Source organism: Podarcis tiliguerta (genome assembly GCF_965153285.1).
Source record: "Podarcis tiliguerta genome assembly, chromosome: 17".
Classification (NCBI taxonomy): domain Eukaryota; kingdom Metazoa; phylum Chordata; class Lepidosauria; order Squamata; family Lacertidae; genus Podarcis; species Podarcis tiliguerta.
The window spans coordinates 7,024,768-7,040,462 of NC_139550.1; the positions used below are offsets into that span (position 1 = coordinate 7,024,768).

The following is a 15,695-nucleotide window of genomic DNA, read 5'->3' on the forward strand; positions in this document are numbered from 1 at the left end:
GCCTTAGGGCGAAGGGCAGGTAATAAATTAAAATAACAATTATAATAATTCTACATGGCAAATAAAATATTGCCCTGCCTCTTAAAGTGTCTAAATCCAAGATACAGTGGAGCCTAGGTTGTCGAACGTAATCTGATCCAGAAGACCGTTCAACTTCCGAAACGTTCAACAACTGAGGCACAAAGGGCTGTCAGCAAATTCAGTTGAGAAAATTGAAAAACACCTAGCGGAAGTCATTCGACTTCCAAGGTGCATTCGAAAACGGAAGTGTTTACTTCCGGGATTTTGGCGTTCGAGTTCCCAAATATTCATCAACTGAGACGTTCGAGAACCGAGATTCCGCTGTACTTGATTTGAGTCTGATTCAGTAGCCTAGCACTCTAGGTTTGGGCACACACAGTTTCTCTCTTAACAAAGGGAGAGTTAAAGGTTCATCCATATTATTCCTTAAATGGGATCTTGCAGCTTGCACAAGCCACAGAAATGCTGTACATGCGCTTGGATACAATGAACACTACTTGCATAGACAGGTAAGTAAGTGCGCTTACCTTTAGATTTCTAAGAAGTTTGTGAAGCAGCTTTCATCAGATGTCATGGAGCGGTTGGATGCAGAGGAACGGTGGGAGGAATCAACCAAGGGAAGAAGGCTCGGAACCTGGGGTGGGGTGGGGGGACAACGGTGAGTGGTCAGAGGGAGAAGACTGGGAGGAAGAGGTGTTGGAAGCTGAAGAGGTAACAGGACTTAGTGAGCTGGGAGAGTCTGGCAGGGTGAAGTCCAGAATCCGGCAGAAACTGAAGGAGGAAGAGAGTGGAATGAGGGAGTCCAAGAGGCAGAGATGAGTCAGGCTGGTGAAGAGTTATAGGTGTCTGCCCTCTCCCCGACTCCCAGAACCAGAAGAGGCATGAAAAGGCAAGAGGAGAAATTGGCTGCATGCTGATGCCGTTTCCGATTGCTTCGGGAAAGCACTGGAGAGCAGGGGACTTAAGACAGCTGTGAGAAGGAAGGGACTTTCAGTCTTGGCAATTGATTTTCATGGAGGAAGGCCGCAGGGAACAAGCCGCTCTGGTCTCTAGGCCTGAAACTCAGCGAAGTCTGTGCGGATCATGTTTTTTGCTAATAAAAAGTTATCTCCGTTTTTGATTCACGACAGGAAGGTTTCTCTGGCATTGGCTCATTTGAACTGAATAAATGTATAACTTTCGTTTCCTGTTTTATGGTCACAGTAATTTTCAAAGAGCATTTCTTAGTTGAGTGGGGGTAGCCAAGCACATCTTGGCTTGGAAGAGGAGCCAGGAGCATCTGAAAATACACTTCGAGTATTACATACAAAACTATTATCTGAAGCTTCCATATCTGAACTACAGTGGTACCTCTAGTTGCAGACACGATCCGTTCCCGGATGCTGTTCGCACCCCAAAAAGTCTGCAACCAGAGCGGCGCTTTTGCGCAAGCGTTGAGCGCGATAGAGCGCTTCTGCACATGTGCAAAGCGTGCAGAACGCTTCTGCGCATGCGCGCACGGGGAAACCCAGAAGTATACACTTCCGGGTTTGCTGCGTTCGCAACCCGAAAAGCCGCAATGTGAAGCAAACATAACAAGAGGTATGACTATATAATTAGCTTGTTGTACTAACTTCAAAGATAATTAGAACTAGACCTTGCAGAAGATCCAGTTATCTGACAGCTTTGGGCATTCTGCACCTTAATCTTAATTTATTAAGAGTTCTGTATGTACTTGAGCTTCATAATCAGTATTTCCCGGAATCCATTTCAACAAAATGGGTTGTAGCATTCCTTGTAATGGCTAGGATATAGTATGAATAATGTCACTGTGAATGGCTGTGGTTTCGTCATCTGGGAGTTAGTGAAAGTTTCCTTCTTTTTTCATGAAGGTTCATTAATTGGTTTTCCCACCATTTGAATAATTTTCAATTCCGTTGGAGCTGGGAAGACTGGTAAGTTTATTTCTTGTTAGCTTCTCAATTGCTTTCACATATACTTTTGTAATTTTTCAGTGATTCTTATTATTTCCTTTTGAAATATCCAAATGGTGCTAAATTCTGCAAATGTCAAATTACAAATGTGATATATTTTCAATGATTTCTGTGCAAGACTAGATAGCCCACAGATATCTGTGGTTTAAAATGTCATTATGTGAAATTAAGTAAGCTTTGCTGCCTTAAACTGTAACCCCCAGTACTGTATAAATTTGCTTCCTAGTGGCTCTGACTCTGCAGAGAGCCAAAGAAGAACTACAGGGAACCTTCCTAAATCAGTGCATATTAGACAAATAAACCCATATATGCTTTTCTGACAATTTTGTTCCAATGATAGGTCAGATTGTCTTTCTGAGGACCTTGACAAACCCAGACCTAAATTCGTAAGAGAAGTTTTGGAAAAATGTATGAGGTGAGTGAGGCATCAGAATTGCAGAAGGGGTAGTATTCAAGGTAGATCTAGCCTATTTTTCCAACTTAATGCAGTTGCTAAAGTGTGGAAGAAATAATATCAGCTCCCACTTCAAACCAATAGTATTTGCTTAGTCTTTGTATGTTTGGCCAGGAATAGGGCACGTACCTGTAATGGTTCTAGGGGTTGCTCGTGCGTAAATCGGCGCCACACCTGGGTGGGTTGCCTGAGTGAACCCTTTCTGTCTGGACAGCCACTCGCCCGCGGCTGTCTCAATCGCTGGCAGAATCCGTCAGTGGGCGTTTCTTGAACTCCTTCCAGCATAAAAGTTCTTTGACGCCTAGTCGCCGCCTACTCTCCCTGCGCGGAAGCCTTCTGTGCAGGGAGGGTGTGGGCATCGGAGGACCCGTGCTCTCCCCGCTGGTCCCCGACGAGGAGTCATGGAGCCACCTCGCCAATTCCCCCATCTGCCCCCCTCCTCCACTGGTGCTACGCTGATTTCCTTCCCCAGAAGATGTGCTGCTTCTCTCCCTCCCGGGACGCTATCCGGAATCCCTCCGGAGCCCTCCCTCTCCTTCTGGCTCCAATGGCAGTTCCCTGACACTAATGATCAAACAACAAAAACAAAATTGACTAAATGGAAAACAATTGAGCATACAAATAAATGATCCCAAATAGTTACTGGGAAGTAACTTCTATTCAGATCAGTGGAACTGACTTCTGTGTAAACATGTTCAGGAGCTGGGTGTTAGGGGCATAATTGTACTTTGGACTATTCCTTTCCTGTTTCAGTGTAAAGCATAGACTTTGATTTTGCCATATCTAGATTTATAATCTGCATTCACTGAGGCTGAGTAAGGGTTCGTGCTTGGCTGGGTTTTGTCCTGTATCTTTTGATAGGAGTATCACTTCTTCATCTTATGCAAAATCATTGTTTTCCTAGGCTTTCCTACCACCAACGAATAGTGGATATTGTTCCTGCTACTTTTTCAGTCCTAACTCCTGCAAATCCAGCATGTATTTATAAATACGGAGATGAAAGCAACAGTATGTATATGGTGCAGTGTTTTCTTTCTATTTTTAAATAGTTGGACTGGTTTTCTTGAATCTGTCTTTGGGGAGCTGGTGTAGTCTAGTGGGTGAGAGGCTGAGCTATGGATTGAGGTGGGATCCTGGTTCAAATTTGGCCCCTGCCATAGACGCAACAGGCATTCTTGAGCAAGCAACTCTCTCAAAGCTACAACCTCCATCTGCAGTATGAGAATAAGGATGGAACGTAGTAAGGGTTACAAGAGAACTAGGAAATTCTTTAGCACTGTTTGTTTTGTTATACTAATAGCCTGAGCTTCCTCTAAAACAGCCTTTCTCAACCTGTGGGTCCCCAGATGTTGTTGAACTACAACTCCTATCACCCCTAGCTAGCAAAGCCACATCTCAGAGATGATGGGAGTTGTAGTCCAACAACATCTGGGGACCCACAGGTTGAGAACCGCTGCTCTAAAAGGTCCAGAACAGCCTACAAGCAGCTCCTAATCTACAGTCCAGGTCCACATCTGCTTTGCTTCAACAATATGATAGCAGAAGGTGTCCCTAAAGATGTACAGCCATACCTTGGTTCTTAAACATAATCCATTCCGGAAGTCCGTTCGACTTCCAAAATGTTCAAAAACCAAGGCGCAGCTTCCAGTTGGCTGCAGAAGCTTCCTGCACTCAAGCAGAAGCCATGTTGGACGTTCGGCTTCCAAAAAACTTTTGAAAACACTTCCGGGTTTTCAGCTTTTGGGAGCCAAAACACCCAAGCACCAAGGCGTTTGTGAACCCAAGGTGCTACTGTATTTGTCCGTTTCCTGCATGGCAGTCCAGTTTTTATATTTGGAGCTCCTCAAAAGAGTTCAAGGAGCCTGGCAAACTGCTGAGCAGAAAACCAGGCTAGGCTATTAGTGTGCAGGCAACTCTGGAATGAACAGTGTGTTCATTCTTAACAGGTTTTAAAACTTAACATCTAGGCTGGTGGGAGAAAGAAGGATTGTGAAGTTTGACTTAGTTGTTCATTCTACTCATTATATGACCTGGAAGTCTGCAAGATGATGGCTTCCAAAGAATGGCGCTTCTGCTGTCTTGGCTTTCATGAGGAAATAGGGCTTTTAAAAAAAAAAAAAAAAAAAAAGTAAAAGTAACTTTGCTTCTTTGTTTATTTGTAGAGTCTCTTCCGGGATACAACGTTGCGCTCTGCTTAAACATCGCCATTAAAAACAAAGCAAGCAACGATGAGATTTTCACTATTTTGAAGGATGTGCCCAACCCTAATCAGGATGATGATGATGGTAAGAACTTCTGATAGCTGTAGTCAGGTGCTCCTAGTTCTTTCTGTATTTAAGCTTATTTCCTTGTTCTGTAGAAGTGCTACATTGCAACGTCGTCTTCTCTGAATGCATAGATTTAAACTTAGTTTCCATCATTCAACAAGTGTACAAAATATTAAGGAAACTGGATGACATGAGGTAAAAAAGTTTGGATCACTGGATATGGAATGACCCTCCCATGGAATTTTTGACTTTCTTTGGACAGATGACACCACCAGTCATTCGCTCTCTGCCTCATACACACAACAGTTTAGCTTTGCGAAATGGCTGTTGTTTATACAGCAACATCTGTATTTGGTGCTTTACAAAGAAGGGCACAAGAGAAGAAAACAGAAGCGGAGAAAAATTGGGGAAGAAAATGGCTGCTCTTTGGTTTCATGTACACACACTTAGGCTTAATTACACACAGAGAGAGATCATACTTGCCTTTGGTTACATGGGCATAGACCTTTTTTAAAAAAAAAAAGGCAGAAAAATTTGGGTGCCGAATCAAAGGCTGTACTGGAAGTACTGACTCAAATGTAACTTTTATTTTTCAGATGAAGGCTTCTCTTTTAATCCTTTAAAAATAGAGGTGTTTGTGCAGACGCTGCTGCATTTGGCCGCAAAGTCATTCAGTCACTCCTTCAGTGCTCTGGGAAGGTAAGTATAACCACAAAATTGCCAGTGCTATCAATAGCACAGTGCTACTGGCTCATATAGGACGCGGGTGGCGCTGTGGGTTAAACCACAGAGCCTAGGACTTGCCGATCAGAAGGTCGGCGGTTCAGATCCCCACGACGGGGTGAGCTCCTGTTGCTCGGTCCCTGCTCCTGCCAACATAGCAGTTCGAAAGCACATCAAGTGCAAATAGATAAATAGGTACCCCTCCGGCACGAAGGTAAATGGCATTTCCGTGCGCTGCTCTGGTTTCGCCAGAAGCGGCTTAGTCATGCTGGCCACATGACCCAGAAGCTGTACGCCAGCTCTCTCGGCCAGTAAAATGAGAGGAGCACTGCAACCCCAGAGTCGGCCACAAGTGGACCTAATGGTCAGGGGTCCCTTTACCTTTACTACTGACTCATATAATCTGTTTTAATTGTTTCTTACTTTATGAAGAGCCTGCCTGGAATTGATTCACAAGGCAGAAACTGCAAGACAGTTTTGCGAAAACCTTCGATTAAAGTATTTATCATTATTGTAGGGAGAGATGTGATACATACCTCTTTTTCTATCATACTATCAGTCAGCTGAACCTATGGGCACCTTGGTTAGCAGGACTACCTTGTGTGGTACTCCTGGTAACAGACAAGCTATCACTGCTGCGCTATCTATTTTACCTGTAACCAGCAGGTGGGCTGTGGAGGAGATGCTTGAGATGAGGCGGAGTGTTCCCCCAAATCACCTTGCTGGTTGACAACAGCAAGCGCATGTTGGATCCCTGTGTCAGAGCTCAGAGTCCTTGCCTCCTCCCATTCTGAAAGAGACTCTGCTCTGTATGACTCGAAATGGAGGCGACAGAATCATCTAGCTCTCTACTCACCCTCTCAGCCTTGCCACTCAGCAGCTGTAGGTCCAAAGTGAGCTCCAGCCCTTGTTCAGCAATCAGCTCTTGAATGTCAGGTCACAGCCAATGAAAGAGCAGGCAATATACTTTACCCCTTAACGGCCCTTCATTGCTATCTTTCCCCGTTCTGATAAGATTCCGCGAAGTCTTCAAAGCGCTGGCGGAAAGTGATGAAGGGAAGCTGCATGTGCTCAGAGTTACGTATGAAGTGTGGAAGAATCACCCACAGGTGAGAGTGAATGGACTTATAGGTTTCCTCCTTTTCCCACTCATCCAAAAAGTACCTTTAAGTTCCATTGATTGATTTCAGTGTAAAGTACCGTATTTTTCGCTCTATAAGATGCACCAGACCACAAGATGCACCTAGTTTTTGGAGGAGGAAAACAAGAAAAAAAATATTCTGAGTCTCAGAAGCCAGAACAGCAAGAGGGATCACTGCGCAGTGAAAGCAGCAATCTCTCTTGCTGTTCTGGCTTCTGAGATAGCTGCACAGCCTGCATTCGCTCCATAAGACGCACACACATTTCCCCTTACTTTTTAGGAGAAAAAAAGTGAGTCTTATAGAGCAAAAAATACAGTGTGTGCTGCTGCACACCATGCCCTAAACCAGGCTTCCTCAGCCTCAGCCCTCCAGCACTCGCGGAGGAAGAAGAGGGCGTGGCTGCCCCCGCCTGCTCCCCACCCCACCCCCCATGCCGGAGCATGAAACTCCGCCACTGCCCAGATATTTTTTGGCCTACAACTCCCATGATCCCTTGCTAGCAAGACCAGTGGTCAGGGATGATGGGAATTGTAGTCTCAAAAAACATCTGGAGGGCCGAGGTTGAGAAAGCCTGCCCCAAATCCATGGAAGATTATTTCAGTGTCGCCTTTCGCTTCCCGCTGCCCCTTTTGCAGCTCACTTTCTCTTGCAGGCTCTGCACTGATTGTACATTAGAATATATCGATGATGCATTTGAGATAAGATATATGACATATAAAACTAGTGTGGCTTATATTCGGAGCCGAGCGCCAGCACTGGCTTGGGGAGCAGGGCACAAAGCGCCAGCCGTCCCCCATTCAGCGCGGTAGTGCCAGGAGGCGGGCCGCACCCGCAAATAAGCCTTGAATGCGGCTTATAGTCGGGTCAATACGGTAATACAGTCATACCTTGGGTTGAAGTAGCTTTGAGATGAGTATTTTCGGGTTGTGCTCTGCGGCGACCCGGAAGTAACGGAGCGTCTTGCTTCCGGGTTTCGCCGCTCACGCATGCACAGACGGTCAAAATGACATCACGTGCATGCGCGGAAGCGGGTTGCGTTCGCTTCAGGATGCGAACGGGACTCCGGAACAGAACCTGTTCACATCCAGAGGTACCACTGTACCTTTTTTGTAGTATTAAACAACATTCCACATGTATTTTCCCTGTAATCTTCACGATAGCTCATTATCACCGATTGCAGCAATGATTCCCAATCTTTGAATAATTAGACAAAGTGCCCTAGACATCTGTTTCTGTACAGCAATTAAGCTGGAATAAAACCTGCATGCAGATTTAACAATTAAAGATACTATTTTGTTACTTGGAGTGTAGTTTCCTTTAGGTTTAAATTGCAGGCAGCAGGGATAACACAGCTGAGAACTCTCAGCTGCAGAGAACTCTTGTCTTACGTGACACACCTTGAACTCCCTTTTGTGACTCGCACCAAAGCACAGGGGAGTAAGGTCATCTCACGGTTTTGGTTTTGCAACCTTTTTTTACCCTGAATTAAATTTCAAAAATAAAAAGTGTACCATAGCTTTCAAAAATTTAAGAAGCAGCATTAGATTATGCTTCCAGAGTTGTCACCGCTATAAGATAGTTGAGCAGGAGAGACAGGGGTGTGCCCTTATTTTGCCTAATCTGTTCTTTTCAGTAGCAAATAAGCACCTGCTTTTGATAAGCTGATCCTTTGCTTCCGTTTTCACGCAGATGATTGCTGTGCTGGTGGATAAGATGATTCGCACACAGATTGTGGATTGTGCTGCAGTAGCAAACTGGATTTTCTCTCCAGAGCTGGCTCATGATTTCACTAGGTAACTAGATGTAAATCTCCCTCTTCCACCCCCCTTTTTAAAAAATTGTTTGGGTTGTGATTTGAATGATGCTGGCAGCAGATCACCTTTTAACTTTCTCAAAATACTCGCGTTGACTAAACAGCCTTTCACTCAGCTTTTCAAAACTCACACGAAGAAAATACAGAATTTTTTGTAATTCAGCCATTTCCGTTTATGGCGGGGAGCAAAATCCTGGTGCGCTGGGCCCAATTCACATACATTATGCTGCAACAAACCTGGATTTGCCAGAGTGTGTGAATGACAATAGGCCACAGCCAGTGCCAATTCTTTCTCATGTAGATGTACAATCCATGCACTCCAGGTTGCAAACGGAATTGTTACATTCATGCTTGATACTTCAGGAGATGTGGTTTACAGTACAGTCAAACCTCATATCCCAAACGCCTCTGTTTGGGAATGATTCGGCTCCCGAACGCTGAAAACCCGGAAGTAAATGCTCCAGTTTCAACCATTTTTCGGAAACGGGACGTCCAGCACGGCTTCCGCTTGAATGCAGGAAGCTCCTGAAACCAATCGGAAGCCACACCTCAGTTGTTGGACATTTTGGAAGCCGAATGGGCTTCTGGAACAGATAATGTTTGACAACCGAGGCTTTACTGCACATCTTAGACATCATTTATGAAATGCCCCTTAAAATGAATTGTAGGGAAGATCCATTGATGGTACAGAATGTTTATTCCTAATCCACAGCCTCCTGTATCTTGCAGTTAATAGCCAACTTTACAAGAGAGCATATACGATGTACAGTGGTGCCTCGCAGGACGAAATTAATTTGTTCCGCGAGTCTCTTCGTCTAGCGTTTTTTTCGTCTTGCGAAGCAACCATATTAGCGGATTAGCGCTATTAGTGGTTTAGCGGCTATTAGCGGCTATTAAAGGCTTAAGGGATTAGCGGATTAGCTGCTAAAAGGCTATTAGCGGTTTAGCGGCTTAGAAAAAGGGGTTGGGGAGCGGGAAAAAATCTCAAGACTCGCAAGTCATTTTTGTCTTGCGAAGCAAGCCCATAGGGAAATTCGTCCTGCGAAGCGCATTGAAAAACGGAAAACCCTTTCGTCTAGCGGGTTTTCCGTCTTGCGAGGCATTCGTCTTGCGGGGCACCACTGTATACATTAGCATTATGACTGAAACGAGCCAAAGTATATTGTATGTAACTAGAGCGCCTGTTTCTTTCTCTGCTAGGTTTTATATCTGGGAAATCTTACACTCAACAATCCGTAAGATGAACAAGCATGTGGTGATGATCCAAAAGGAGCTAGAGGAGGCCAAAGCGAGATTAGCCAAACAGCACAAACGTGTAGGTAACCATTTTCCAGGGCTGTGGAAAAAAACGTTACTTGACGTAAAGATGTGTATAAACCAGCCGTACTGTAACTCTTTTCCACCAACAATAAAAACAAAAGAATTGCTATACTGTGTAAAAGTCCAAAACTCTGTTTTCAGCAGCAGCCAGCCAGAGGCTTCTGTAAACGTCATCGTGTGTTTGTGTCCATCATCTGATACATTGCCTCTGAAAAATGGGGAATAGCCTGGCAAATAGCCATTGGTATAGACCTATCTTCCATGGATGTGCCCATTCCTTTTTTTAAAAAGCCACCAAGCAAATAGCAGTCACCACATCTTGAGGTAATATGTTGATTATGAGTGTTATGTCTGGCAGACCAAAGGACCAAATTAGGCTGTTAACTTTCATTGTGTAGCAAGCAGCTACATCTGAGCTTTTTCTTTATTTAATCACAGGCACAATTGACTGATTGTGGATCAGGAACACATAGAAGGAGGAGAGGTTTACCCCATTCCTTCCTAGCAGCGATCCTGACTAAAATTGATGCACCCTAGTCTAGCTATGAGCCTTACATGAAAGGTTCCCATTGATGCCAGTGCAAGCTTTTGTTTTTGTTAAGACTCAGACCCCCCTGCCTTGCACACGCTGTTCCTGATGACATTGGCCACCTCTGCAACATTGGGCAGTAGCCAAACCACTTGTTCCATCAGTGCAAGATTTATTTTTGCACAATACACACATACACCTCTGACACACACTGTGCATTCTCCCAGATCTGCTCCATGGGGCTGGGGGAAACCCCAGAACAGAGTTAGGGGGGGCTCAAGGGGAGAGGAAGTTCTGTTGCCCAGCCAAAAGTCCTTGCACTGATAGAAAGTGTGCAGTGAATACTGGCCTAAATTATGCTAGGAATCTCATAGGACGTGCAGAGACCAGAAATTCTTGCAGTGACTTGAGTTTCTCATTGTATTGTGTACCACTGTGACAACCCCCTTTTTTCCCCTGAGAACCCCAGAGCAGTTTATATAGGGAATCCCAAGTGGTTTTCTGGGCTGGGTCAGTTTATCTTTACTGTAGAACAATATTTCATGGCTTCAGGCAACACACGCAGCAGCACCTTTTTGTTTTGCTATATCTTACATGTTGCATTTATTCTTTTAGTAAATGCTGTAGATGCATGCTAAAATCATGACTGTAGCTCACTTCAAGCTGGAAGAGGGAAGCTGTCAGCACTTTGGTGGGACAGGTCTCTATAAACTAAAAAAGGGAATGAAAGAGAATGTGCCCCAGCTAACCTTTTGGTCTCGGCACACTTATGATCCCCCTGTTAAATGTTAACTATTCCTCCCCAGCGAGACAGTGATGACGATGACGACGACGACGACCGAAGTAGTGACAGGGAAGATGGACCCCTTGAAGAGCAGATAGAACGCCTGCAAGAAAAAGTTGAATCCGCTCAAAGTGAACAAAAAAACCTCTTCCTTGTAATATTCCAGGTAAATGCAGAAATATTCATTGGCTTTTAGAAAATGAGTTGCCCTATTTTTCTGTGTATAACATGACCCCTATTTTGGGGGACTGAAATTTATGAAAATGGGGGAAGACGACCCCCATTTTAAAAAATTATTTTAGAGTAAAAAAAAAAACCTAGTCTTATGGATGGAAAAGTACAGTAATAGAAGAAGGGATGTTGAGTGTTGGGGAAGATATGAACCTCAGCTTTGCAAAACTATAATGTGTATTTTAACCCTTTAAGATAACCACTTTTACTGTGGGTGTTTTTGATGTGAAATTGCTTGAGATATTTTATGGTAAGCGATTCATAAATGGAACCAAATAAATGATATGAAAAGCTTCAAGTAGAGGAAGCAATTCCAAGTATTTGGGAACTTGAGGAGGAATTCATTGCAGTGCTAAGTTAAAGTCCCTGAACTGTACTGCAAACTTTTTCAGCAGGGGGCCGGTCCACTGTCCCTTGGACCTTGCGGACTATATTTTGGGGGGGAAATAAAAATGAACAAATTCCTATGCCCCACAAATAACCCAGAGATGCATTTTAAATAAAAGGGCACATTCTACTCATGTAAAAACACGCTGATTCCCAGACAGTCTACGGGCCGGATTTAGAAGGAAATTGGGCTGGATCCGGCCCCGGGCGTTAGTTTGCCTACCCATGTAATAGCAGAATGGCTTGTGCGGGAGAAGCTCTGGAAGGCAGTATGGTCTCATAGCTGTGGTTAAGCAACAGATTGCTGTAGCCCTGATACTGTTTTACAACCAGCTTCACTAAGTGAAACTATTGTTCTGGCCTGTTCTCACGCTCATTGAACCCGGGAAAAGATCTCTGGAAATTAGCAATGAATTCTGTGCTAAGTGGCGCTGTTCTGTCATGAAATTTCCATTCTTTAATTCAGAAATACTATTTCTCACATGTCCTCATTCTCTTGTCTGTGGACGTTGACTTCCCTGTATTTGAAAGATGTTGCTAATATTGCCTTTTCCAGCGCTTCATTATGATCCTCACGGAGCACTTAGTGCGATGTGAAACCGGAGGCATTGATGTGATTACACCTTGGTACAAGAACTGTATAGAGAGGCTGCAGCAGATCTTCTTACAGGTAGGTCTCATTCCTTTCCGAAATCACGAATGTGGTAACTAGAAATTGCATAGAAATGTGGTTGCACAGAAATGATAATTCTGCATTTGCAAGTACCTGCTTGAGGTAAATGTTCAGGAGTAAGCTATATTCGGCTGATTGCCCATATAAATGGGCTTTTTCAAAATCGTTTATACTAGAGGCCAATATAAACCTGAGGCAGGTTTCACTTACTCTTTCTATACAGAAGCACATCTTGCTTGTCTTAATCCAACTGATTGTTCCTGTCACTGTCGTTTATGATTAAGACCAGGGGTCAGCAAACTCTTTCAGCAGGGGGCCGGTACACTGTCCCTCAGATTTGGGGGGGGGGGCACAGACTATATATTGGAAAGGGGGAAAAATGAACAAATTCCTATGTCCCACAAATAACCCAGAGATGCATTTTAAATAAAAGCACACATTCTACTCATGTAAAAACACCAGGTAGGCCCCACAAATAACTCAGAGATGCATTTTAAATAAAAGCACACATTCTACTCATGTAAAAACACGCTGATTCCTGGACCGGAATCCATGGGCCGGATTTAGAAGGTAATTGGGCCGGATCCGGCACCTGGGCCTTAGTTTGCCTACCCGTGATTAAGACTGTCCAGCCCTTCAACCATTTTTATACTATTCTTCTCCCTGTCTCTGGCTGCTCTTCTCAGGTTCTGTTTTTTTAAAAGTGGAATGACCAGAATTGCAGGCAACCTTCTCGGTGTATTTTATCCATTCATAATAAGTTTCTGGTGTTCCTCAGCTGCCGAGTGAATGCGGGGGGAATGTGATTTCTCTCACTATGCCCTGCCAAGACCAGTAATGAGTAACTGAGACGGCTCTTTTCTGTCTGCAGCATCACCAGATCATCCACCAGTACATGGTGACGTTGGAGAACCTTCTCTTCACAGCAGAATTGGATCATCATATATTGGCTGTATTTCAGCAGTTCTGTGCATTGCAGGCCTGAGAGACTTCGTTTTTGTACAGGACTCAATTGACTTCACCTTTTTAAAACAAAAATGGGAAAATTGATGAGGAAAGAGAAGCTTTTAATTGGAAAACAAGCTTGCCGTGCTGTCGTAGATAAGCTACTCGGCACTCAAACGGGGCAGTTCTTTTAGCAGTAGAGGCCTAACTCTCTTTTACGACTGCTAGGTGACTGGGATGGAATAATGTGTGGATTTCTAATTTTGAAATGGTTTGAATGCTGGCTTCATCGTGGCATTTGTTTTGTCCCCTTCTGTTGTTTGTATACAAATAAAAATAGGGAATAAAATAGGATTGGTTACCTTTGCTTGGCCCTTACATAAGAATGAATTCCCTCATTATAATAATGTGAAGCAAGCATCAAGGCTTGTGAATCTGAAGAGGAGCTTCCCAATGAGTAAGATTAAACTCTCTGAGGGACAGGAGCATAGGACACGTGAAATGCTAAACAGGTCAAGCCTCCAGAGTAGCCTAGAGTATATGTTTGTTATCAGAATTAATTTTCATGGTTGTATGAAACACGGTTGAAATACAATCAGAATATGTTTTTTAAATCTGCCTGTTGTACTTATTTTGGGTCGCAACGAACAGGGGAAACGTCTAATTGGGTCGCAAACATCCTGTAAGAAATAACTACAATACATAACGATTTCTTAGTGCTTCACATATGTTCTTGATGGAGCGTGGGGTGGGATTTGAGTGACAGTTACAGTGGTGCCCCGCAAGACGAATGCCTCGCAAGACGGAAAACCCGCAAGACGAAAGGGTTTTCCGTTTGCAGAGGCGCTTCGCAAGACGAATTTCCCTATGGGCTTGCTTCGCAGGACGAAAATTGACAAAAAAATTTGAATTTTTTTCCCCGCTCCAAAACCCCTTTTTCTGAAGTGCTAAGCTGCTAAAAGCATTTTAGCAGCAAAACCGCTGATCCCTTAAGCCTTAAAAAGCCATTTTTAGCCCTTAAACTGTCAATAGCTCTAATAGCGCTAATCCGCCAATGGGCTTGCTTTGCAAGACGAAAAAACCGCAAGATGAAAAGACTCGCGGAACGGATTCTTTTCGTCTTGCGAGGCACCACTGTACTTGCCTAAGACTCCTGTGACTTTGTAACAGTGGAATGTGTGGCGTTCACCTACTTAGCAGAAGTTGGCAGCCCAAGCTCCGGAATGTGTTCTGCTCCAGCCATCATTACAGGATAACTTTCTGAAAAAAGCAAATTGACTGTGAGCTGGACTGGGAAGAACCTTGCTTCCAGACCATCTCACTTTGTTAAGAAGAAAGCAGCCTGGTCTGCGGTAAAAAAAATAAAAAATTATAAAGCATCGATGCATGTTGTGCATCGTCCTAAATGCTCATACAGTGGTACCTCGGGTTAAGTACTTAATTTGTTCCGGAGGTCCGTACTTAACCTGAAACTGTTCTTAACCTGAAGCACCACTTTGGGGCTTCCCACCGCTGCCGCGCCGCCGGAGCACGATTTCTGTTCTCATCCTGAAGCAAAGTTCTTAACCTGAAGCACTATTTCTGGGTTAGCGGAGTCTGTAACCTGAAGCGTATGTAACCCGTGGTACCATTGTACTTGCTCAGGAATTTGGCCAGGATGAAGTGCTGAATTAGAAATGCCTTTGCAAGACATCTTGGCCACACCCCTCTTGGCTCTGGGAGAAACAACCTATGCAGATCCACCACAGGGCTTAACTGTATTCCCACATGCCGTGAACCTGTTTCTCTGCCCAAGGACTGTGTGAAGAAGACGTGGTGGTTTTTCCGAAGACCTCACATTCTGCAATTCAGTTATACTGTTGTATTTCTCACCTATATCATCTTTGCCATGAACTATAAAGGATAGGCAAAACTTGGGAGTGATGGTAAAGACTGGCTACTGTCTCATATTAGAAAAGAGTATTTTAGCAGTCCTAAATTACGGGTCTAAATTAGCTTTTCCCTAATCTTTGACTAACTCAGGAATGGAGTCGGACAAATTAAGACAAGAAACAAAGTATTAGGCTGCATTGAAAAACTGACAGATTGTCGGATCCGGATGGTATCTTACAAGGATTCAGAATGAATTTGTGATCTTCTAATGAAATTATAAAAGGGACCCGGGTGGCGCTGTGGGTAAAAGCCTCAGCGCCTAGGACTTGCCGATCGAAAGGTCGGCGGTTCGAATCCCCGCGGCGGGGTGCGCTCCCGTCGCTCGGTCCCAGCACCTGCCAACCTAGCAGTTCGAAAGCACCCCCGGGTGCAAGTAGATAAATAGGGACCGCTTACCAGCGGGAAGGTAAACAGCATTTCCGTGTGCTGCGCTGGTGCCGGCTCGCCAGATGCAGCTTGTCACGCTGGCCACGTGACTCGGAAGTGTCTGCGGACAGCGCT

At 44.3% G+C, this 15,695-nt stretch overlaps 1 protein-coding gene across 4 annotated transcripts in view; it reads left to right on the forward strand.

Moving 5' to 3' along the window:
* The window catches only part of NCBP1 (nuclear cap binding protein subunit 1), a 33,661-nt gene extending 19,785 nt beyond the window's left edge, over positions 1–13,876 (forward strand). For all 4 annotated transcript variants that reach the window (XM_083419820.1, XM_083419821.1, XM_083419822.1 and 1 more), the window contains 12 exons: positions 466–530; positions 1,893–1,955; positions 2,335–2,409; positions 3,353–3,456; positions 4,611–4,733; positions 5,312–5,414; positions 6,454–6,547; positions 8,270–8,373; positions 9,594–9,708; positions 11,049–11,192; positions 12,201–12,314; positions 13,189–13,876. In XM_083419820.1, the coding sequence (XP_083275946.1) occupies positions 466–530; positions 1,893–1,955; positions 2,335–2,409; positions 3,353–3,456; positions 4,611–4,733; positions 5,312–5,414; positions 6,454–6,547; positions 8,270–8,373; positions 9,594–9,708; positions 11,049–11,192; positions 12,201–12,314; positions 13,189–13,302 (1,218 nt within the window). In that variant the 3' untranslated portion in view covers positions 13,303–13,876. The remainder of the gene's footprint in view (positions 1–465; positions 531–1,892; positions 1,956–2,334; positions 2,410–3,352; positions 3,457–4,610; positions 4,734–5,311; positions 5,415–6,453; positions 6,548–8,269; positions 8,374–9,593; positions 9,709–11,048; positions 11,193–12,200; positions 12,315–13,188) is intronic.
* The last annotated feature ends 1,819 nt before the right edge of the window (positions 13,877–15,695 follow it).